General features: G+C 36.0%; 1 protein-coding gene and 3 non-coding genes across 4 annotated transcripts; 3 read left to right on the top strand and 1 right to left on the bottom strand.

Moving 5' to 3' along the window:
- Nucleotides 1-42: 42 nt before the first annotated feature.
- On the bottom strand, nucleotides 43-16,136 carry LOC121981602 (protein tesmin/TSO1-like CXC 5). The gene is made up of 8 exons (XM_042534200.1): nucleotides 15,602-16,136; nucleotides 14,923-15,039; nucleotides 14,000-14,177; nucleotides 12,343-12,678; nucleotides 11,936-12,030; nucleotides 11,736-11,830; nucleotides 10,257-10,652; nucleotides 43-742 (listed from the first exon to the last, which is right to left on the bottom strand). Exons 1-8 carry the CDS (start codon nucleotides 15,637-15,639, stop codon nucleotides 522-524), a joined length of 1,476 nt encoding a protein of 491 aa, XP_042390134.1. The 5' UTR covers nucleotides 15,640-16,136; the 3' UTR covers nucleotides 43-521.
- A 723-nt stretch (nucleotides 16,137-16,859) lies between these two features.
- LOC121983650 lies at nucleotides 16,860-16,983 on the top strand. The gene has a single exon (XR_006112671.1). It is a non-coding gene; the product is annotated as a U6atac minor spliceosomal RNA (small nuclear RNA).
- Nucleotides 16,984-18,412: 1,429 nt separating this feature from the next.
- On the top strand, nucleotides 18,413-18,486 carry TRNAV-AAC. Its single transcript has one exon. It is a non-coding gene; the product is annotated as a tRNA-Val (tRNA).
- A 101-nt stretch (nucleotides 18,487-18,587) lies between these two features.
- TRNAV-AAC lies at nucleotides 18,588-18,661 on the top strand. The gene has a single exon. It is a non-coding gene; the product is annotated as a tRNA-Val (tRNA).
- Nucleotides 18,662-24,736: the final 6,075 nt, after the last annotated feature.

Below are 24,736 nucleotides of genomic sequence, written 5' to 3'. Positions count from 1 at the left end.
AGTGCAGAAATTAGAGTTAATTGACAACATATTAGTAAATCCACAACAAGCCCACAAACTCGATTACTAGCCTACAACCTGTGTAGTTCTAATACGATCACATATTAGAGGAGAATGTGATGAGGACCAGATACAATAAAGTATACATTAATCACTTGTATGAACTTACAAAATACAATGGAGCAGGAATGGCACATCTGATGCTCAACTAAAGGATGTATAAACTATTGGACAAAAAATGTTGAAAATATCCTCCTCCAACTGAGTTTAAGCTTGTACTAGCATTTTGCTGCACGACTATGATTCAGAAATGACATTTGAGAAGTGCTGTGTTTTATTTGTCCTACCTGGTTGTTGAATCTCTGCTTTCTCAAATTTAAGCTTCATGTCTTAATTTCGTAGGGTTTGCAGTCGGTCCAACTGGTGGACATTTTTCTGCCAAGTAGCATGTTGCACCAATGTAACATCAATGATCCAGTAATGACCTTTTAGAAGTTCTTTCTGCTCTTTTCCTGTTTGTTTTACATCTCTGCTTTCTCAAGCTTAATCTTCATGTCTCCATTTCCTAGGGTTTGACATCCAACTGGTGGACATATGTTTGTTGAATATGCAGGGCTTGACGTCCTTGTCAGAGGTATCTCCACAGTCGTAGCTGGAACTGAAGTTCTAGCAATGCTGTAGAGAGCTGATTCCATATGACAAGCTCTTTCATGCATGGAGGACATGGATCTGTACTTCTCTTCTGCAACACATCGAATCAGCTTTACTTCCAAAATTCATAATGTAGAAATTAAATATATACCATCATAAGCTACTAAAGATTCAGTTGGATACCCTTTACCATCTTGGAACGCTTGGCTACTTGTAAAATCAATTTTAAACTGGGCAGCATTAGCAAACAGTCTTATGTACTGTGGTTCAGCAAGGATTTTGGTCGGTGCATATAATGGCTATTTAGTTGAAAGGTACTTTGAATTGTTTAAGAGTTAGATGAATGCATGAAAATCTAAAGACGATTTCAACCAGTAGACATAATAGCAGTACCACATATACTCTGGAAAGAAAACATAGTGTTGGAAATTCAAAAGATGCAGTACTAAAGCATTATATGAAAAAAATATATAAAACCCTAATCTAGTTCGGCCTCAAAGGCCTCCGGGGGATAACTTAGTAGAGCTATCTCATATTCCAAGAAGTCATCAGGTTGGCCAAAAGGAGGGAATCCATGTTCTTTAAACTGTTTCACTGCTCCCTCAAACCCGAGCTGAAAATAAATTCCAATCTTCACTGCTCTTTTTTAGTCAACTGTTCCTCCCAAACTTTCCATCTTTCTCCCTCGGTAATCTTAAACTGCTTTAATTCTAACTTAGCAGCAGTTGTTTCCTTAGAGGATTCAGTAGGTCGTGGGCTAGCATGCTTCTTTGTTGATTGGCATCTTTAAGTTGGGAAACCAGGGCATTAAAACCTTCAGAAGTTTGTTTGGATACCTCAGTTGATAGGATTTTGATGGCTGAGAGGTGGCCTAAGCTTTGGGCAAAGCGAATCTAGCAATTTTGTTTCACCTCTGGGGCTCGGGAGTTGGCCGCATTCCTTTCTTCCATGAAATGAGTGACTAGATCCTACTCTACTTCCAACTTTTTCTCTAGGATCTTTATTAGAATGTCTTTTTCTTTCTATTCTTTGATAGTCTGTGCCAGTTGAGTTTTGCAAGTCTAATTTTTGTTGTAAGGAGTTGGCACGGAATAGAGCTTCTGTTTCGGTAAGAAATTCGTACGAAACAAAAATTTACAGTGCTCTAGGAGAAGAAATCGGAGAACTTGTGGTTGGAAGAGCGATCATGAATGAAACTCTTCACCGTTCATGAACCAAATCCCTCTTGTGCAAATGGACAAACCAGCTTCTTAATTTGTTGTTCCTCACCTCTATGATTTCCTTGGACGAATTTATAGGAGTAGAATCTAGTAACGTGTGCAATAATTTGCGCACAAAAGAGGAAGATGAGTGGGCAAGTGACAGTCACTCAATGAACAATGTGTGTAGTAATTGCATGTGTCCAACATCTCCCACTTATCCAAGTCAGTCCATAAGGGTCATCTAGTCACAAAACCATGTAAGAACATTCAATTCATACTTCAGGGAACATGATTCGTGCGACAACAAGCACATTGAATAACTACAACCAAGAAAATTATTACAAACCAGAGACATCAATATCTTGCCTTTACCTCAAATTAAATCATTTATATCAATATGAGCATCTCTAATCCCTCATAATGACTATTATATCGAGAGCATGTTCAATATCTCCAATTAATATAATTATTCACAATCACATTTTAAATGTTCAACAAAAAATGCAACTGAATAAATGTCAAAGATATAAATGTATTTTAATCATCTTTTTTAGCTAAAATTTATTTATTCTAATCCATCGCTTTCCTAGTTATGTTCCATAGACCAAATCATTCATACCCAATAGGATACATACTAAAGAAACAGCTAAATAGTCACTTAGGGTAAAACCGGGATTAACAAGCAGAGATCTATTCTCCTACTACCCTTATTGTCGTCATAGCACATGTAGTATGAATCACATGCTACAATATTTTTCGCTTTACCAATAAAGAGTGTATGCTTTTCTCAAAATTTAAGATTTTGATCTAGACATATCTAATGTCTAATCTTGAATTCAACTTATGAATTCCAATCTAACCTTTAGCAATTCGGTAAATGTTGGATTCATTTACTCCAATCATTATTAATACATTAAATGATCTCATCTTTACACAATTATCAAGGCGGCCCCGACTTATAAATATGTCTCTATTCATAACTACATAAGTTGTCCTATAAGTAATGGTCTTATCTCTATTTATACTTAACAAATAGAGATGATTGTTTACGTGACCGAGACTTTTATCCAAAATGTAATAACAACATATACACTTCATGACATTTTACAATATGTTACATTTTACGAAGTCCTAAAGACTTCACTAGTCAATGGCTTAATAAAAATTATCTGCAATGACTTCACATATCCTTCAAATGCCCTTTTAGTCAATGGCTTCAGAAAAATTATCTGCAAGCATAGCACGTGTAAGTATATACTCAAGAACTATCTTCTTTTTTTTTGTCAACAATATCCTTTACAAAATTATATGAGTTAGGAGCAAGTAAATATTAAAAATAACAATAAGGGCCAACAAGCCCACCCTTTTTCTCTTGGATAGAAGCTTCGTCGAGCAAGAGGAAGGAGACAAAAATAATATGAGTTAGGAGCAAGTAAATATTAAAAATAATAATAAGCAAAGCACTGATGGACTTTGGGTTGGATTTAAAAGGATAAAGCTTGAAATGGGACAGAGCCGATCGTCCAAGAGAGTAGAGATGTTATATGTTTTGTCTTGAAGAGATTGGATGGTAGTGGTGAAGGGACATTAAGCTCGGGCATTCTTCATGTCACGAAGAAGGAGGAGCTTCATCGCCCAAACAGATGAAAAGGAAAGAGATGTGTTTAGTCGGGCGAAGAAGAAGTTTATCCAGCCCTTATAAAAAGAAGGCATGTCAATTAGGAATTGATAGTCGAGACAGGCCATGAAATAAAAGACCCCTGGTCCCCCATTTTAAGTTGATAGAAGCAAATCGGCTCTAGAGAAGAAATCGATGGGTTGATTTTCAATTGATGTGAACGTCTTTGTTGGACGCCGCTATAATCGAAAGCAAATAAAATAAATTAGCTACTATCTAATTAGCTACTACTATAGTAGAAATAAATTAGCTATTGTCTAATTAGTAGAAACAAATAATGACCTAATTTAACTACTGTTATAGTAGAAACAAATAATGGCCTAATTAGCTTTTCTATTTTGGATTCCTTGTTTCCTTTATGGATTGGTCTTTCCTGAATCGTATTATGTTTGACTCCTTATATAAGGAGTGTTGAGAGAGGAAGTGAAATTTGTTGAAACCCCAAGGTGTTTTAATGTGATCAAACATGTTAAGTTAGGTCCTATTTGGTTTAACCCTTGTGTCTAAGTGTGCAAGAGCTTAGGAACACAGAAAGTCGAGCGGAAGACGCGGCTAGCGAGAAGGACGACACGGGGAGAGAGCCGACCGGCTCTGTGCGTCCGAGGGACGAGGTGACCGCGAAAGAGTACACTGGTGGAAGAGAAGAACGTACGCAACGTTCGAGGGACGAGAAACCGGGAAGGAAGGCTGCTCGAGGAGAAGGCTGGAACTTGGGTACGGATGAGCCCTATTCCGGATGGTCGAGATCACCCAAGCTGGCAAAGCCGGAGCGAAAGACCCGGACTGAGACAAGCAGCACCGGAGCAGAAGGCCCGGACCAGAAAGTCAACCTGGTTGACTTAGTGGTCCGGGTGCCCGGACCGTCCGGGTGCCCGGAGTTGGCCTTTTGACTAGATCGCGTCAAGCGCGATCCGTTGTGTTGGGGATAAAGTTTTATCCCCCAGGGCGCCCAGAACCCCTTCGGGGCGCCCCGACCAAGGCTATAAATATAGCCTTGATCCAGAAGCTTTTCATCAATCACAAGTAATTCAATTCCAGCACTTGTACGCTCCATTATAAGTTAAGTTTCTATTTCTTGTGTGCTAATGTTGTAAAAAGCTTCTCCGCCCAGAGGAGATATTTTAGTACGCTTTTCATCTGCCTTGGATTAACAACCTCCCCGGTTATAATCAAGTAAACTGTGAGCCTCGTTTTTTCTGTTCTATTTTGTTTACTTTGTTTATGCAAGTGTCTTAGTTAAAAATCCGAGAAAGGGATTGTTTTATTTTTGCAGGGCGCCTCCCCTCTTATCGGCCTCCAAAGGGACCAACATGAGTAATTGGATTTTGTCTAGGACGAGCCTTTTGCCCCTCGCTTTTTCTCTTGCGTGTTGCATGATCAAGTACGGATCCGGATCTTAACCTGTGACTCAATCCTGCACTCGGGACCATGACAGTTTCGTCTTGAAGAGGTTGGATGGTAGAGGTGAAGGGACATTGAGCTCGGACATTCTTCATGCCATGAAGAAGGGGAAGCTTCATCGCATAATCAGATGAAAAGGAAAGAGATGTGTTCAATCGGGTGAAGAAGAAGTTTATCCAATCCTTATGAGAAGAAGACATGTCAATTAGGATTGATCGGGATGGGCCATGAAATAAAAGACCCCCTGGCTCCGCGATTTTCAGTTGATAGAAGTAATGAAAGAGAATGGGTGATAACGAGAGGTCAAGGTGTTCGAAAGCAATGACAGTCCCAGCTATGATTTAAAAGTTGGCTGAGAGGGATTTTGAAGAAGGAAATAAGGGATAGGAAGATGAAGTCCTTCAAACTGACCAACGAAGAAAGTAACAGTACCAAAAGGGTGTTGGTATCGGATGATTTAGAAAGCATCAATTTGGTTCTTTCAACGATGTACTTATCGCCGCGGACAACAAAGGAATGGGTCAAGTTTAGTGTTATGATGGATTCAAACGAAGGAGAAGTGACAAAGGGGTTTTTGGTTTTCAGACAAGGAGGCCATGAGGATCGGGAATGTGAAGAAAGAAGCAAATACTTACTGAGTAAGAGGAGTAGCTGTTGAGGAGGAAGCAAGGGTTGGAGGTTGGCCAAAAGGTTGTAAGAAAAGAAAAGTTGGGGTTCGATTATTTGAAGGAAGACGAAGATGAGTGCCTAGGGTAGGGTAAATTAGATTTGATCACGATTCATAACCGACAATTTGACCATTCGAAACTGATGGTTCGACGGTTCGGAATTGTCGGTTCGACGGTTCCTGGCAGGTCGACCCTTAACCGTCAAAGACGATTACGGATTTACGGTCATAGTTCGGAACTACCGGTTCACGATCATTATATTAAAAATTTTAAATTTTAAATTTTAAAGTTTATTTTAAAAAGCACACGTAGTTTTTTAATATTTTTACTCTTTTACATTAGGAAGTGACGTTACTCACTTCCATTTCCGGTTCCCGTTGTATTCGTTCCTTCGGTATCAAAATCTTCGACTTTACCATTGGAAAGTTGCATTCCTTGGATTCTTTTCTCGACTCTAGTCCAATCATCGAGTAATGCTTAGGCTTTCAACGAGTTAGGAGACAAAGTCTATCATCATTCATCTAATATATTGTCACCAACACTAAATATCTGCTCTACAGCAACAGTTGACATTGGACAAACTAAAATCTCTAGAAATCACGAAGAGGACAAGAAACTTTGAGCCTTATGTGACCACCATTTTAAGATATCGAAGTTTTTGCTATCTGCTTCATTAAAATCAAAAGAAGTTATAAAATAATTCTCAAATTCCTATGTGGAACTTGAGGATCTAGACGTTTCGTCCGTTCTTTTAATAAAAATAGTGCTTTTGTAAGTTTTAAACTACTACTAGTAATTTGCTATGTTTCAAAAATATTAGTTTGTATTCTATATTTTACATAATATTGATTATAAATATCATATAAATAAATTCTAATATTATATCAATATTAACATGATCAGGAGAAAAAGAATCTTTAAATAGAATTATTATTAATAAGTTCATTTAAAACTAATAATATATTAGAAAAATTCTCTAAAACTAAATGAACAGTAGGATACTAAACACCGAAAAATTGTTCGGTTGCATCGTTAAATACTTTTAAAATTTCATAAATACTATTACAAATATTTAATTGTTGTGAAAATAAATATATATTAGTATTAGTATTTTGTGCAAAAAAAATGAACATAATAATTCTTTATATTGAAATGAATCTTATAATAATTGATATGTTGAATTACAACATGTTGGTACATCATGTGGAAAGTTTTTAGGTCTCATTTCATTAGTTTTACAAAACTTACCTCATTGTTTCATTATAGATAGATTCGACCATAAATAAGAAATTACATATCTAATTGATTTAATATGATTTTAAAAAAATTTTAATTCATCTTGAACAAATAAATTTAAAATATGGCATACACAATGAATATGAAAAGCAATAACAGGTTGACAAATAAATTTTAGATCTTCTATACAAGCGGTATTAGAATTAACATTATTTAATTATATTGAAAATATTTTATGAGTTAATCTATATTCTTCTAAAATTAAACATAATAATGTATGATGTTACAAGTAATATGCAATTCATCAAAAACACTATAAGCTAACAATCTTTTTTTTTAGGTTCCAAGAGTTATCGATCTAATGGCAAGTCACACCCATATACGAATGTATTTATCAATGATCACTCCAAATATAGGAAAACATTATTATTTAATTTACTAAATTCATCAATTAAATTCTTATTTTCCTTGTTTTATTAAATTTTTAATTGTATGAGTAAGTATGGTCCTAGTGACACATTTAGCACATGGATTAAGATATTCTTAAAAAAATTCTTCAAATCTGTATTAAAACCAAAACTAAAAGAAAGATGTTTTACGGAAACAAATTTAGCTAATAATTCTCTTAATTTATTATCCGAATATAAAAAAAAAATCAGAATCAATACTACCGCTAGTTGAAGAAAATCTAAATAATTGTGATAGAGAATGGTCGAGTCCATATTCTATTGGGTGCTTCGTTTTTAGGTATCGTTTCAACGACCCAAAGCCGCCACCGGCTTGAGATTTGTAGGAAGCATTGTAGTACTTACATTTTGTACGCAATTCTCCCGATGGAAGAGTGACCTTCTCAAAATAGATGGATTGAATGTTGGGCGGATTAACTATTTCCTTTCCCCTCTAAGACCGAGATGATGAACCTCCACGACCTCCTTCCATTGTAGTTAAAGTTAGAGACGAAAGTGCGTAGAAATAGAGACTTGGAGTCGAAAATGTGTAAAAAATGAAAAATTAAAAATGAAAGTAGAGAAGATGTATGTGGAAATGATGAAATGAACTTATAGAGTTTAGATAATAATGGGCACTAAATCATAATCATTGATAAAAAATGGACAAATGATCTTAACCGTTAAAAAAAATACCAAAAAAAAGCATCCCCCGCTAGGAATCGACAGTTCCAACAGCTAGGAACATTCCAACAAATATATATATATATATAAACTGCCAGGCCGAACTGGCGGTCCACCGATTTTTGGAGGCTTGGAACCGTAACCGGTCCAACATCATGCTGAGCTAGTTACGGTTCGGCCGAGCGACCCGAGTTCGGGCAATCAACCCATTGACCCGGTTATGGCCTAGGCCAGGTCCAGGCCAGACCTGAGTCGGGGCAGGTCTAGGGTAAACAGTATATGTGGATCTTGAACTTATCGAAGGGAAGAGATTTATAATCGAGGAGGCACGAATAATAAGGCAAGTAGCAGCATGATCGGATTCGCATGCTTAAGTAGGGTCTGATAACTATGCGCAGTTGGATACGGGTGTCGGACGTAGATACGTCCGTTAATCAAGCAATCATTTAAATTATGATCATGGCGTGGATGGGTATGTTGGAAATGCGATAGTCAAGATTCTACGGCCAGACTCGTTTGTAACACATCATCTGACTAACAAAGTGGGTGACCAGGGATGAGCAAAAGTTCAGTTAAATCAAATTAATCAACCGAATTTAAAATTTTGGTTTAGTTATTCTAGAAATTCATTTTTTTTTTAAAAAATATCAATTATTTCTAGTAATTTGGTTCAGTTTCGGATTTAAAAATCCTAATTTGGTTAAATCGATTTTATCAACCGAACAGGAGCTGCACAACTATGGTGCTGATTTTTTAAAACAAGCACCACGGTAAAGCTGATTTTTGAAAACAAACACAAATTAATTCAATTTTCGACCGAATTAACTGATGTTTTATCGTTCGATTTGTTTGGTCTTTGTTAGAAAAAATAGTCGGTTCAGTTAATCCAAAAAACAATTTGGTTTGTTCGGTTTCATTTTAATCGGTTCGGTTTTGAACCAATTGCTCGGCCCTACGGGTGACTAATGATACTATGTAATAATCTGCAATTAGTGATGGGCCGCCCGGGTAAGGCACAAAAAGAAGTGGGCTCAGTACATGGGTTTTTATACGATGCAAGAACCAAAGGGTGCTCGAGAATCACAGTCAGAGTTATGCAGTGCTCAGGAAGTGAGGTCGGAGTCAAAAAATGCTCGGGAATCAGATTCGGAGTCATAGGGTGCTCGGGAATCAAAGGTAGAGTCAAAAGGTGCTCGAGAATTAGGTCTGATGCCCAATGACACTTGATTTCAAAGACCAACGCTCGATAAATGGCCCAAGTCCAAATGGCTTACAATGTCATAAGTATAAATTCGAGGAGAGAATGCGAAGCTTTGAAAGGAGGTCAAATGCAATAACAATACAATGTCAGAAGTATAAATTCGGGGAGAGGAAGCAATGTTTTGAAAGAAGGTAAAATGCAATAACAATAGTTAATAATGACGAGCGTTAATAACAATATTTATTAACAGTAGAGCATTACCAAGAGAAGAGATTGTGAGACCATTTCGGAACAAAAAAGTAATAAGGGTCGGCGACCATGGCGATAGAAGAATATTAATGTCATAATTAGTGTTGTTACGAGATAGAACTATAAAAAAAAATTGATAATTATGCTAACTCTCATATAATCATCTCTTCCGTTACATTATTTTTCTGCTCTCAATTATCTCATTGAAGCATCGGAGGAGCCTGACCGGGACAAGACCGATGCCCTCTTTGACTACATATTGATTTTGGGCAGGAAATCATTTAACTTGATACGGAGAATATGAGGAGTGCTTGAACATCAACGTCCAAGAAGTATTGATGGCCAAAAAGTACTCGGCTACGGATATCCGAATTCTACCATATCAACTTCTTTCTAGTAATGATACAACCCTCTTGGATGAGGACAAGCCCGAAGTGTAGGAAAGATAAAACTTAATCAAATCTAAAGAATAACTTGGTGTATGGTGTATGATACAATTAATTGTTGGCTCCATATCCTATATACACTGAAAATGAGGACAAGCCCGAAGTGTTGGAAAGATAAAACTTAATCAAATCTAAAGAATAACTTGGTGTATGGTGTATGATACAATTAATTGTTGGTTCCATATCCTATATACACTGAAAATGGAAGAAAATGGAAGAAGACGAAGAAGAAGAAGGGACATTCAAGGAAAGAAAAAAAATATTAATTAAACAGACAACAGTAGTTGCAACATTGGGACTTGACTTTAAAAGCAATATCCTAACATGACGCGACCATGGGAATAAAATTTAATATAACACCTCTACAACCTTTAGCATGGGAAAACATGCTTACCTTTCATCTGACCACAGGTAACTAGCTTAAGGAGATAGTCTCTGAACTTGGTTAGTACACCTTTCTCTTGCTCTACATAGGCTTCTGACATACTTCGGTTGTTTGAGGAACTTGGATCTGCAGCAGCAGCTTGAGAGGCCATAAAAATCATGTCTTTCTCATTGCACATTAGCACCAAAGTTCCAGGAGACATTGGCTTTCCTCCTTTCTCTCTTTCCCTGCATTCAGACCTAGACTCTTCTTTGTCAGGTTTGTCAAGAGAAATTCCACTTGAACACTCATCAGCCGAGGTTCTGGGCATATCTAAATCTTTCTGACTCTGATCTCTCTCATAATCTGAGTGTGGAGAACATTCAACATGGCCTTCCAGCACAGATGACTCCTCAATTTGTCTATCTGAACAAGTAATTGGCAAGTGAATATGTGAATAAATCCAATGCAAACTCTTATCAATGTGAGGAAAATGATGTGAACAAAGCCCTGCTACTTGTGATAAACTTTTTTTAGTCACTAGTATGTTTACATTATTTTTTCTGACAATTTGAATATTTAAAATGCAAAGACACCTATTTTTATTATTACTGATAACCACCCATATCAACTTCTGTTTGCTATTCACTTCCGATGATACATGCTCAACAAAATTGCCTAAACTAGCATAGGACTATTACATAATGAAAAAATCAACTTCGTCTCGACTTTGCTGTCTCAGTTAAGACACTTATAACTTTATGTTAACATAAGACAATTGATTGTCAAAATGATTGGGGGGTTTCCCATCAATTTCTGCTCTCTTTGGTTTAACTCGATGACTAGATCATTGTTAAAACTACGAAATGGAGGTAGAGACTAAGTCTGAAGAATACAAGATTTAATGTAAAATCAGATGGTGAAAGCTTGAATCTTAATTTCACTCAAACATATGGCATGAAGAGGGGATTCTCTGCCAATTAATACTTCACTAGTGGTACTGCTGGTCATTTAATATATCTACAAACAAAATTATTCTTTAAGCCAAATCTAGAAATTGTTATGATAAAATAACTACCTTATTAAGGTTTCACTATTAGCTTAATAAGTACAGGATATAATTGTGATGAGATTTATGGTTACTCAGTTTTCAGACCCAATTTTATGTTAATGAATTAAAAAGTCAAAAGAATCGAGAAACACAGACACAAACATTTAGAAAACGCATGGAGCAAAACATGTTTTTTTTTTTTGAAAGTCTAAAGAATAAAATTTTAAATGCTGATTTAATTTCCCTGTAAATAACACATTAACACATTCGATAGCCAAATTATTTAGGAATTGTTAGCATTATGAAAGACAAGAGTGTAATATGCTTGCATTGACGGTCCACTTAATTCTTTTTAGATAGATCTAGTTGTATCCTATGCAATTCAAATTTTGCAGGAAATACTACTGCACTAGATGATTATTTGTTTCCTTTTATCTACTTGTACTGTGTAGGCATACCAGCAACAGTTTTGGCAACCTCTCCAGATACCATCACCAAAAGTTTGCAGAGATCCCTAACATGTTCTGTTCGTACGGTGTCTGCTAGAAGAGATCTGCCATAGCAAATAAAGGCTAGATCTCAAACGTTTCGGAAAAAGATCATGCATCCACAGAGAAAGCATAAAGAAAATATTTTAAATATCAGAATTTATATATACCTATAAATGACCTTAGTAGATGCCACTGGAGCAGTATTAGTAGAACTAGCTGCAGGAATGGGAGTAGAAGACGACACTTGTACAGGAGTCTTAGACTGATAAAAAGTGTCTAGCCTCAGTAACATAAATCATAAATATTGTTTTTAAAATATCAGATGATCCAACATACAAGTTTATCAGGCAGGCTATGGACAAATAAAAGTGTGATAGTAACAAATTTCAATTTTTCAATGCTTAGAAAATGAAGAAACAGAAGTTAGCACATCCCATGGAACAAAGAAAATGAAATTGAGTCAGTAGAGGAAACTAATAAGAGCCCCCTACACAATGAGTATCAAAATTGTACATGGCGAACCAATATAATGTAACAAAACCGTCTATGTAGCATTGGAATACCAGAAAATTACCTGTGTAAAACTTTTGGTGGATTGACCATTTACAGATGTGCATGAGAACACATCCTGAATTTTCCTCTTCCTAGATATTGTTGGAGACAGAAATATGTGAGCACCGGCAGCCCCGTTTAGGGCTGCATGCTGCATGTAAAGAGTGCTTCCATGATCGCCACGGAAGAGAGGTTTCCTCTCTATGCTTCCCTCAAAGTTCTTACAGTCCAAGCATTTGCAATTTTCAGAGCAGAGAATATTGGCTTGAAAGCACTCACAATATTTCTTGAGGCACTCAGACTTCTTACAGTGGCATCCTTTATTATGCCTTCCAAACAGAGGTTCTCCTGTTTCATCCTACATATACAAGAATATTCATGTTACCATATGGAAAACAAGTCTTAACTTTCTTACTCACAGTAGATTACCTATGCCATATAACAATAATATTTTTATTATTATTATTTATCGTTGCTAATCGATGAGGTGTGGGTACAAGATATTGAGAGGAGATTTTCTTTTTGTAAGTTTTTGATATTGGAGGAAGAGAAAAAGGAGGGAGGGAGGGGAAGAGGAGTACAAAATATCTCTTGGAGGGAGGTGTCTGCAATAGAATAGATGAGGATAGGTCAAGAGATGCAAGACACCTCTAGGGAATAAATAAACAGGTCTAAGTAGTGGTTGAATTTGACTGTGATTTTACTCATACAGTAAAATTATGCATATTGTCCTTATACTTTCTCATGAATATTTTGGTTCTCTAAATGAAGGCTCCCACCATTAGTGGTTGTGATATCATATTACTGTAGCCACCAATTTAAGTACAACTAGTGAGGATAACTAGTGTTCTTAGAGAGAAGAGAACACCTATATTTGGATGCAAGGATAAAGGAAAAGAGAGAATAAATGCAAAATGGAACTATTGATATAAACTGGACTGATAATACATTCATCCATGCATATGACCAACTTTTATAACTTGGGCTAATCCAATAAACTTAATCTACAAGACAATTTTCTTTGAAGGGGAGCCTTGGCGCAACGGTAAAATTGTTGTCATGTGACCAAAAGGTCACGGGTTCAAATCCTGGAAACATCCTCTTGCAAAAAGTAGGGTAAGGCTGCGTACAATGGATCCTTCCTCGGGACCCCGCATGGCGAGAGCTTCATGCACCGGGCTGCCCTTTTACAAGACAATTTTCTTTAGACCACTTAATCCATAGTGGGCTGAATCCATGCTATTGTAATAATTGAAAATACACATAAGACTAAATATAATTACTTATTGTTGTTTAATGTTTTCATGGAGCTCAATTGAAATGGTAAATAAGCATATGACATCTCTTGTTTCTATTCCATCATATTTTGTAATTAATTGAACATTCAGAATGAGTCTATAACCAAGTCTCTGATCCACTGTTTCAACAATTCGAGAAATGCAATAAAATAGAATACACCATTTGAGTTACAAAGTGATGGGCAAGACATTATGGAAACGGATGTTGTCTAGAGTGTGCTAGTATAGCACAGTTTCCCATTTTTCTCATTTTTTATTGAAGAGCACGTTGCACAATTTGTCTTTCTTTAAGTATTTGACTAATCACAAATAGAGCTCTCACTTATATATACATTTCATTTTATGTAGCTAAACTGAAATAACTGCAAATCTTGTACTTACCCTACTATCTCGAAGTGTCTGTGTACCACTGCCAATCTTAGGCCTAAAAGCATTAGGATTGCGTTCTAGAGTAGCTTCAACAGCCACATGCCTAACAGTTTCATTGTCAACATTGTTACAACAGTTTGTACAGTTGCATCCATCACAATAAACTCCAGCTGCAAAACACTCGCAATACCTACATGCAAAAGTGAATAACAAAGGACAATGAGAAAGTTTGGCAATGTGATATAGAAATAACTTTATGATCCATCAATTAATAGCCATGCTGAGTTATATTATAAGAAAAACGTAATATTGATCCTTCTAAGTCTAACTGCTATTTTTTTCTTATTTCTGCATCTGAACATTTTAGTCATTTAAGTGACGACTAAAGGGTTTCAGAACAACTTGTTGGAACAAGTAAAGTGATAAAGCCAAGAAAAATTATATCTGATAACTAATATTCATGTGTGTCTGACAAGTGAAAGCTCAAGCATAGTTTCCATGCTCTTAAACAATCAGCTGCAAGGCTGCATATTTCTGTTAGCTGATAATAGCTGGTGCATGAAGCAGCTCCAGGGAAGATAATTTGTTAAGTACATTAGGTTGTCCTCATGAGGACGAGGAAAAAGATCAAATATTGAAGGCAACTGGCATCTATCATCTATGTATGTTGAGGACTACGGATGACCTTGACGAAATAATAATGCTAACCAAGAATTAGCAGCCTACAAGTAACAGATCTTAAATGCAAAGTTATCACATAATATTAACAGCCTACACCCAAAATATTACTAATAATGTAGCTTTACATAGATTACAATAGAGGATAAAATTCATCTAACTGACCACAAGTATTTTGGACACAAATTTTTATGTTGCCTCCAATCTGAGTATCAGACAAGTTCAAACGCTTCATAACAAATGACAATTACACTTACAGCTTCAAGCATTTTGAGTTTTTGCAGTTGCAGTTCTTCTTTCTTGTTGGTGTACCAACTTTTGTATCATTTGCTGGTCGTGAATCTTGTGACCATGGCTTAGGTGATTCTGGCTTGCTGAAGAGGTTTACAGTAAGATAGTAAGCTATTTTTGCAAGTTTAAAGTATAATAAATGCAGACATCGGGTAAGGATAAAGCTTCAAGTCAACACCAACAAGGATCGTCATAAAAATGGTATTAAGTACCAAGTGTTAGTGTAAAATTCCATAACAAAAAAATCATTGTCATTTTCGATGTCAGACTATCAGGAAATTAAATTGTTGCAATTGGGAAAACCTTGTTATTGAGAAAAAAAATAGGTTAACAGAGAACAGAAAGAAGATCAAGCAATTAAAACTATGACTCATAACAATGAGAATACTAAAGGAAAGATGAGATTGGATTAAGTGAAGCACTTTAGGTCCTAAAGCATAAACCTTATGAAGAGTCCTTGTGGAAGAATGCTCAGACATTAAACTATTCCAACTATTATCAAAAAGGAGCGTCGTCCGTTGCAAAGGTCTCCCAGGCAACTATTTCAGAAATCTCTTCCCTTTTTCTCAGTAGAATAAAATTTTCCGTTGAAAGAAAAAATGTTCAATCAACGAAAAAGGATGTAGTAAAATGAAATTAACTCACGCGTCCACGGAAATAGAAGAAATTAACGGGAGCGACATGGGGAGAGAAGCCGGCGCGGTGGGAGGCAGCTGCCTCTGTTGCTGCAACGGTTCGAGGACGGCAGATCAGTCGCCGAAGGGGGGTCTCCGCTGCCCTCCGCGGCTGTGAAATCCAGCTGGCGGACGAGTTTCCTCGGAGGGAAATCAGACGACGCTGAAGGTGGAGCACTTTGCTCCATCTGCGCCCATCGATCACCGATTCGTGGATCAATTAATCAAGTCCACCAATTCTTACCCTCCCAATTCACTCCTCGTCGCAGAAGCCGAACTCCTCACACATGGAGTCCGGCCGCAGCTCAGGGATCGACCGAGAACCCTGAAGGGAGCGAAGAAACCCCCCGAAGCAGCGGAAGGGATCTCCGGCGCCGCAGTTGAGATCGTAAATACGAGATCTGCCGCAAGGAGCGGCGGCGGGGAGATAAAGGTCGGATTTTTTTTTCGTTCCGGTGCGGGAAATCGAGCGCAAGGAAAAGAGAGAGAAAGAGAAGACACGAAGGGGGCATGACTTTCTCACTCCCTCTCTACTTTTTCAAATCAAATTCTAATATTTGACGGGCGGATTTGGATTCCTGGAAGGATCGGACGGTTCAGGAGTCGTGTAGAGATCGAGCAGTCCACATTCATAGGGTTCAATGTGTTGGCTTCATTGCCGTCGGATCCGTGAATAAAAAGCCCGGGGTCGGATGAATACAATTTCATTTCGGTCCAATTATTTTGCATTATTTATTGTTGGAGTAAACTTTCCCAATGGACGGCAAAGCCGGTCGGGAGACTCGCCACCGTTCAGGCCTTGGCTGCAAGCTCGCGATCTCTTCCGCATCTTCTCTCCACTAGGCTCTTTCCCCCTTTTGAGCTATTCCCGATCGGCTCCTGGAACCTTCCGAGGCTCCGACGCTATTGTCAATTGCAGTCGGTGCAAGAGTTCGAGCGGCCACGGTATTCCATTGCAGCTATCTTTGACCTCCGCCGGATATGGTTGAGTGCGAGGAAGCTGCCGAGGGGAGGGAGTGAGGCGAGGTCAGCCGCTGCGAAAGAGTCAACGGTGAGGGCCGGAGGTGAGCAGGGCGTAGGAGAGCGGAGTAGAGACAGCAACCGGAGGTGACGCTCATGATTTCAAATCTGAGAAAGAGGAACTCGTCGTAATTTTTAATTTTTAGTCCCACATCGAAGACTTGTTAAAATGAATTCTCCTTATAATTTTAGTAGGCAAGCAAGTAGGCGTGTTCGTAGAAAGGAGAGACGGTTGGCATCTCCCCTGACAGGGACGGGAACGGCCTTCGGGCTTTCCTGTTAACACATACGGTTAAGGCTACCCGCTTATGCGGATCTTTATCAAATTTTTTTTCCCGAAATACTTTTTAGTAAAATAAAAAAAATTATAATCTCAATATACTATATCTATATAATGTTTTTATTATTTCAATTATAAAAAATAAAAATCAATACTTCTCTCTATTATATGTGAGTTGTAAAAAAATGTTAAGATAGATGTGAGTATTAATAGAAAATAAATATATCAATGAGAAAGTCCGGTTGTATAGTAAAATTCTGAGAAATTCCTTTAAAATGGTGTGAATAATTATTTAAGTATCTAATAAATATCCATATTAATTAAGAAAAAGTTTCACATTTTCATTAAGTCTGTCCTAAAATTGTACAAGTATGGTATTGCTTCTTTCTTGGTCTTCTCGTCTCCTGTTCACCAAGCCATTCTCCCCTCTCTTTAAGCAAAGCCCATCTTACTAAGGAAGAACAAAGCATGAAACACATCTATTTAATTAGAAAGTTTTATTTCACCTTCTATTTCTTTTAAAAAAATGCAATATCAAATTTGAAAAATAGTATTGTTTTTTTTCAAGTTAGTTAAATTATAATCATGTTGGTAGTTTTTTAAAATTTTCGATCGGAGTATATATAGCTTATTAGTCTAGACGGTATGTTAAGATAATTATGGTGTCTAACCTTGAGCTTCTCCTCCTTTCTCTTCTCTATAGAGCATTCCTTGGTTGCATTCTCTTCCTCTTTCTATTAATTCTCCTCATTGTCTTTTCTTTTGTTCGTCTCATCTTCTACTCGAGATCAACATCTTCAACTTATACGATAAAATTCTCCTCTATTCGTGTTTGATCGACTCGCTAAAGGCTAACTTGTAGCTCGGGCTAGTGTTGATCCTTTGTACGGTGCTCCGACAAATCATCAATGTCTTCTTGGTAGGAAGGTGGAGATTCAAGGTACGAGTATGAAGAAACAATTTGAAATTGAGGGAGTTCTCTCAAGCTTTTAATAAATATGTATTAAAAAGAGAAAAATATTATTGGTTTGTTTTTGAGAAATAAAGTGTATCTATCGGTTAAAAATTAGCAATTTTAAAATATATATATTACAGAAAATTATTTATGCCATAATACTGGATGCAATTCAAAAGCCATTAGGAAAAAATAAAGGAGCCTGATTTTATTGTTTCTATTTTCATTTTTTTTTAAAAAGCGTGTTTTATTTGTTTCTTATAAAATAATTTTTAAATATTTTTTGTTTTCCACATAATGATATCTCCTTTGCTAAAAATAAATGTGAAAATTACCAACCAAACAATATTTTTTCTTTTCTCAAAAAAATAAAAATAGAAAAATTAAGAAATCAACCACTACCTATACGTAAGTATTTTTTTTTAAGGGAATAACCATTTGAAATGAATAAATATTAATTTTAAAAACATATAACTGCATCATTAAAATATTTAATTTCAAATATTTCTACAATACTTTGACCAATTGGTGTCGTGGTGTAGTTGGTTATCACGTCAGTCTAACACACTGAAGGTCTTCGGTTCGAGTCCGGGCGACGCCAAATTTTTTTTGGTTAGATTTCGGCATTAAATAGATATTGTTATATATATATATATATTAAATACATGTTTAAATATTTTATTGTAAACACTTTTATCATCTGGTGTCGTGGTGTAGTTGGTTATCACGTCAGTCTAACACACTGAAGGTCTCCGGTTCGAGTCCGGGCGACGCCATTTTTTTTTCAATTGGCCTAAAAAATTTTCTTTAGATTTCGACATTAAATGGGCCTTCGTAACTGAAAATGCGCGGCCCAGCATTTTGAATTGATTTAGCAAGTGTGATATGGAATATTTTCATTATTCCATCGGAAGTTTACCTTTTTAAAATACTCCTCGTAATGGGGATGTTTTTAAAATAATACTAAATTGAGGTGTCAAAATGAAAATTTTCTTTTCAATATGGAAAACATTATTGTATTGCATGGGATTCATCGAGATTTAACGTAAATAAATCTTGTTTTGGGGAAATATGAACAAATGTATTATGCTCCAAATCCGGAGAAAGTATTATCTCTTCCACTCGAATAAAATATATATATAAATTTATTTATTTATTTATTGTGTAATATTAGATCGAAGCGTTGACGAAAAGAAGAGCTACGTCATTCCATTCGTTGTTCTATTAATTACTTTAATAATATTATAGTAGTTTTGATTAAAATTATTATAATATAAAATATTTTAATCAAAATTATTATAATATGGAATAATTTGACAAATCTATTATAATTTAAAAGTGTATATGACCTACTCTTCGTTTATAACTTAGCGATAGAAATTATTTTTTTAAATGAATGAGAGAATGTTATTATCGTATAATTTGATAATTGTTTATTTGAATCATGAAATTTATCAGAATTATCATAATCTCTTTTTTTTTCACGTTTAGGATTACTTATTCTATAGAAATTCATGAAGAATAAAATTGCTATTATTGCAAAGTAGAGGAACTAGTCAGTACATTTATATTGCTTAGTTTAAGGATTTAATTTTAGACAAGTTAGTTAATCAACATTTATATAATAATAATAATAATAATAATAATTAATAAGATATCTAAGTTTGAAGATGATATCGATCGTGGCTATTTCCTGTCTTTCTCCTTTCTCCTTCTTGCTTGATTGCCCCTCCCCTCTCGTCTCATATTAATCGTTAAACGACAAGACATCAAATCGAGAAGGAAGATACTTTAAACTTGAACAACAATATTCGTCAAATTTTAAAGATCAAACGGTTGATTCCGATCCTTATGTTTATTTACTTTTAAACTCATGCATTAAACTAGCCTATCTACCTACTAATTATAAATAAATAAAAAAATAAAAATAATTGCATATCAGTAAAACAAACACTTCCTAACATATATTTACCTAACCGTTGTTTCATTTAAGTTGGCAACTAGAAATTAATAAAAGGTAAATTTTTGCCACCTAAAGCTTAATTAATTTAAGATTTGATTCATAAGGTATACATCATGCTATAGTTTAACATAAAATATTTATAAATATGATCATCATCCTTTTGTTTCATCAAGAGAAATAGGGATGTGAACTTACTTAATAGTTAGTATGAAAAAAAATTAATTTTTGAGTTAGAGCTTAAAAAAAGATATATGATATTTGAATTCGATTTGAAGATCGAAAATATAAATAATTTTAACTTGAGTTCGGTTTAAAATAAAATTTGAACACGAGTTCTATTCGAATTATTTGAACCTTGATTCGAACAGAACCAAACTGGATATAGTTTGAAATAATTTAAATTCGAATTCAGTTCGAGTTATTTGAATCTTAATTTTAGTATATTTAAATTAAAATTATGCAACATAATCAAAGTTCCGTTCGAGTTTGCTCACAGAAGGCTCGTGAACAATCGAACAAAATATTATGGGTTTAAATTTAATTCAAAAAAATTATCAAACATATTCAAGTTCAGATTGAATTTGATAATTTTGAATACTAATCAAATTATTTTTCGAGTAGGCTCGAAAAACTCTCGAACAAGCTCGATTCATTTACAATCATAAGGAGGACCAATTGAAATTGACATATACATATCACATTAGCTTGTAATTTCCATGTTACATATCCACATCTTACTTTATGTCATTCATGACATTAGTATTGTTACTATCTAAGCTTATTAGGCGCAATCAACCTTTGATCAAGGTTGACCAAGCTCGAGTTGGGTTTAAATGTTTGATCAATATATTAATTAGTCAAGTACGAGTCAAGGTTGACCGAATACTTAATAAGAAGTGAAAAGTCCAAGGGGTCACAATCGATTAGACACTTGATGGTCTAAAGTCTAACGGGAAGTTGAGATAAGACAAGAGGTTCGAGTGGGTCACGGTTGACTGAACACTTGATGATCGAAGATAGGGAAAGTCCAAGTGGATCATAAATGATAGGACACTTGGCATATGGATGAAAGTCCTAACGGGTCATAAAGGACCAGATGTTTGATGGGAAAGGTGAAATCTTAGTTGATTAAGGTTGACTGGATGCTAGGTAACAGACAGCCTCAACAGGTTAAGGTTGACCAAGATGTTGAGCAAAAGAAGTCCTTGCGGATTGAGGTCAACCAAATACTAGGAAAGATGAGGATACAACTTTGGTAAAACTAAAATAGCAATATTAGTCGATTGATAGCATATCGATAATTGATGGACTCTAAACCCCGAAAATGGGGTTTGAGATGTTTTTAGGGTTTGCTACAGTAACTAGGATTTATGCTTACTAAGGTTGCTACAATAACTAGGATTTGCTATAAGCCACAAACCTCAAAAATAGGATTTAGTATAGTAATTAGGGTTGCTACGATATTTCTGAGGTTTACTATAGTGTTAGGGTTTAGGGTTTCTACTGTAATGTTTTTGCTATAATACCAATCGATTGATCACATTATAACAGCGAACAGAATGCTTCTAAATCAACTAGCTGATTCGACTACTCATTGGTAATCGATTGGTGACTCCTAACAATCGATTGTTAAGGTAAAAAAATAATTGTTCTTTTAGTTTAAACAGTCGAATTTGATGACAATCGATTGGTAGGTGGAAATCAGCTCAAACAACAATCTTATAAAGAGGATTTCAAGCAGGATTCTCGTTGTCGATTTTTGGATATTTGAGTATGACATGCTGCTATATTTCTAGACCATCAAGAGACAATTCCAATCAATAAGAAAATATCCAAATTAAGATGCTCGTAAAGTAGTTTCTTTCATGTATTTGCTTTTGTATTTCATATTCTTATTGTATTGTTGTAAACACTTGCTGCAAGAGGCTTTGCCATTGGTGAGGAGAGTATGTTGTCATCGTCCAATTCCCAATAGAAGATCTGCGTATATTGCTTCTCTGGAAGATCACTAGATCAAGAGGATGACATGAAAAACAATGACAATTCCATTATTTTTTTATGTTTATGTCATCTCCCTTTTGCTATAAATTACAATGGTACTAGATCTTGTAAATATTTTTGTTCTTGTTGAGTTCATGAGGATTATAATTCTTGATTAGAAAACAATTCCATCACAGCATGGATGGAGCTCCTTATCTCAAAAAAGTTGATCTCATCACACACTCCAACTGTCAAGAACTCTCATTGGTTTTTCAGAAGATGTTTACTTGTTGTATGATTAGTAAGCTAAATGTGTTTTGATGCCAATTGTCACAAATTTTTTTTTTTTGGAGTTTTTGCATTGCTCAAAAGTATTGGACATTCTCTAAACATTTCAGAAATTTGGGTTTGAACAGGTTCTTATCTACGATAACGAGGATGGGGACTGGATGCTCGTTGATGATGTGCCATGGGATAAGTTGTTGGAAATTTGAATGGACAAGAGGTGGATGGAAGGGATTGACTCCATGGGATTTTAGTCCCACATTGAGAGTGTTATAACTAATTGGTTTGTTTATATTGTTGCACATGAACGTATGATATGAACAAATGTATAGGGAGAGACTCTCTCTCTTAAATGTGGGTGCACAGGGGAGATGCAAATCCAGAGTTTGGATTGCACTGAACCAAATTGACTTCTATGATATTGAATATCCTTTATTTGTCCATTTACTATCACCTATGGTTGAGCTCCTTTATAAAGAGGAGGTCATGACCAGAGAAAGAAGACACAGAACAATAGAAATTCTTCCACCTTTCAGTGATCACCAATGTTTAGTGGTGGGAAACAAATTACTATTAGATCCTGGGAAACAGATGACCCACGATAACCTCTAAGTAGTGTCAGAGATAGGGTGAATCTATTATAAGGACACTGCGTCAAATCCACTCAGAAAAACTCATCTTGATTTGATTGCACTCGGCATCTACTCGAGCGACAATTCTCTTGACTTATCACTCGGATTATTTGGTCGACTCGGAGCTCGATACTCATACTAGGCTGGAACTCAAACTCGGTGATTCGAGGTAGCCATCTTCCAAAAAACTCAAGTCATTCCAAGCAGCAAATCCTTCCCAACTTGGTAGTATGAAATTATCAGTTTAGATCACTCAACAAATAATTCTAAATTTAGTTTTATAAATTTAAAATATTTCCCCTCTATCTCCGGTAATATTGTCTAACAATCTTAAAATAAATTTATTTTTGTTGAGAAAACCACGAAGAGTATTGAGGGGCAATAGGTTCAACACATGACTGCCCCCGTCGCCACGATTGAAAATATTCCAATCAACCATGGAAAAAGGCCAAAGAACTTCATTGGGTAGAACTTAAAGAGGTGACAATAAAAGATGCTCTTCTAATTGACTATACTCACTCTAGCTCGGTTCTTGATCGAGAACTCTCCCAAGAATACTGAGGATGGTACCGATGTTTAAATCATTAGTGTAGTGAAGGCATGAACTTATTCTGAGTTCTTATGTTGAAACTATTATTGGTGCAGGGAGCACTAGATAATTAAACCTAAGTTTTAATAGTGACAAAGAGTTTAAAGTTAAGTGGTGTTGTGATCTAATGAGCTTAACTAAGTGTACAGGTAGCTCAACCAGAAAGTCCTAATAGGTCAAGTTAATTAGATATTAGGCAAGACAAAAGTTTTAGTGGATGCTTGGCAAAGGGAAAGCCCTGCTTGTGGATAGGCAAGTGGAAGTCCAAGTTAAGGCTAAGCAATAAAGTCTTGGTCGGTGAGACTAGGCAGGAAGACTTGACATATCAAGTACACTAGACAAGAAGACTAGACGAGTCTGGAAGATCGAACGTCTAGCAACTTAATGAGTCTAAAGGACCAGACATCAAGAAGAAGCCCTAAGAGTTAGAGGATCAGATGTCGATCATAAAGTCTAAATAAGTTTGGAGAATCAGATGTTTGGTAAGTTAGGTAAACCCTCCTAAACTAAGTAGAGGATGATGCGTTCTCTTAATGGGAACAATAGGTATCGATTTGACCTAAGATTTCACTGGAAATTCAAAAATCAAGACCAAACAATCTTGAGACTTTCAAATTATTTATGTCTATTTGATATTATGCTTGTGTGCTAACTTAGTGATGTAAGCAGCCGAAGGAAATGACATGGACGAAGTTCTAGATGCCTGGAGGAGTTTTTGGGCACTAGAATGTTCCAGGCGCCCTAGAACAATTCAGAGTGTCCCAAAAGGTTCCAAGCTTTCTGAACAATCCAATGCGCCTTGGAACAATCCAGTGTGCCCTGAATCAAACTCTTACCACAAATGGGTAATGAGCGGCCGTATTGGATCAGGTAAGGTTAATTTGAGATACCGGATCTTTTGAAGCACCCTAAATGCAATATAAATACATCTTTTGACCAGGAGCCTCAATACATCATTTGCTACTCTTCTTTTAAGTGCTCCATGCTTTAAAAATACGATTATGACGCTAAAACATTGCTCTAACAATAACGCTCTTCTTTGTCCTTTACTTTTCGATGTTGGTAAGTTAGGTAAACCGTCCTAAGAGAAGTAGGTGATGATACGTTCCCACGAAAAGAACAGTAGATATTGGTCCGACCTAGGGTTTTATTGAAAATTTAAAAATAGGATAGACAATCCTGAGAATTTCAAATTATTTATGTCTGTTTGATATTATGCTTATGTGCTAACTTTATGATGTAAGTAGCTAAAGGAAATGGAATGTCTACTTTAGTACCAACAGTACAAGATGAAGTACCACAAGAAACTGCAACACGTGTCACACATGATACACAACCACAGACAGTGCCTCGTCGTAGTGGGAGGGTTGTAAGACAGCCTGAGAGATTCATGTTTTTGGGA

Source organism: Zingiber officinale, chromosome 5A, assembly GCF_018446385.1.
Source record: "Zingiber officinale cultivar Zhangliang chromosome 5A, Zo_v1.1, whole genome shotgun sequence".
Taxonomy (NCBI): Eukaryota; Viridiplantae; Streptophyta; class Magnoliopsida; order Zingiberales; family Zingiberaceae; genus Zingiber; species Zingiber officinale.
This window is presented reverse-complemented; position numbering and strand designations above follow the sequence as displayed.

Excerpts from the sequence above, each read along its gene's own strand:
- LOC121981602 (XM_042534200.1), bottom strand. The coding sequence starts at position 15,639 with ATGTCGCTCCCGTTAATTTCTTCTATTTCCGTGGACGC. Across the intron at positions 12,679-13,999 it reads AGACACTTCGAGATAGTAGG|GATGAAACAGGAGAACCTCT; the intron begins GTAAGTACAAGA and ends TTGTATATGTAG. Across the intron at positions 12,031-12,342 it reads CCACCAAAAGTTTTACACAG|TCTAAGACTCCTGTACAAGT; the intron begins GTAATTTTCTGG and ends ACTTTTTATCAG.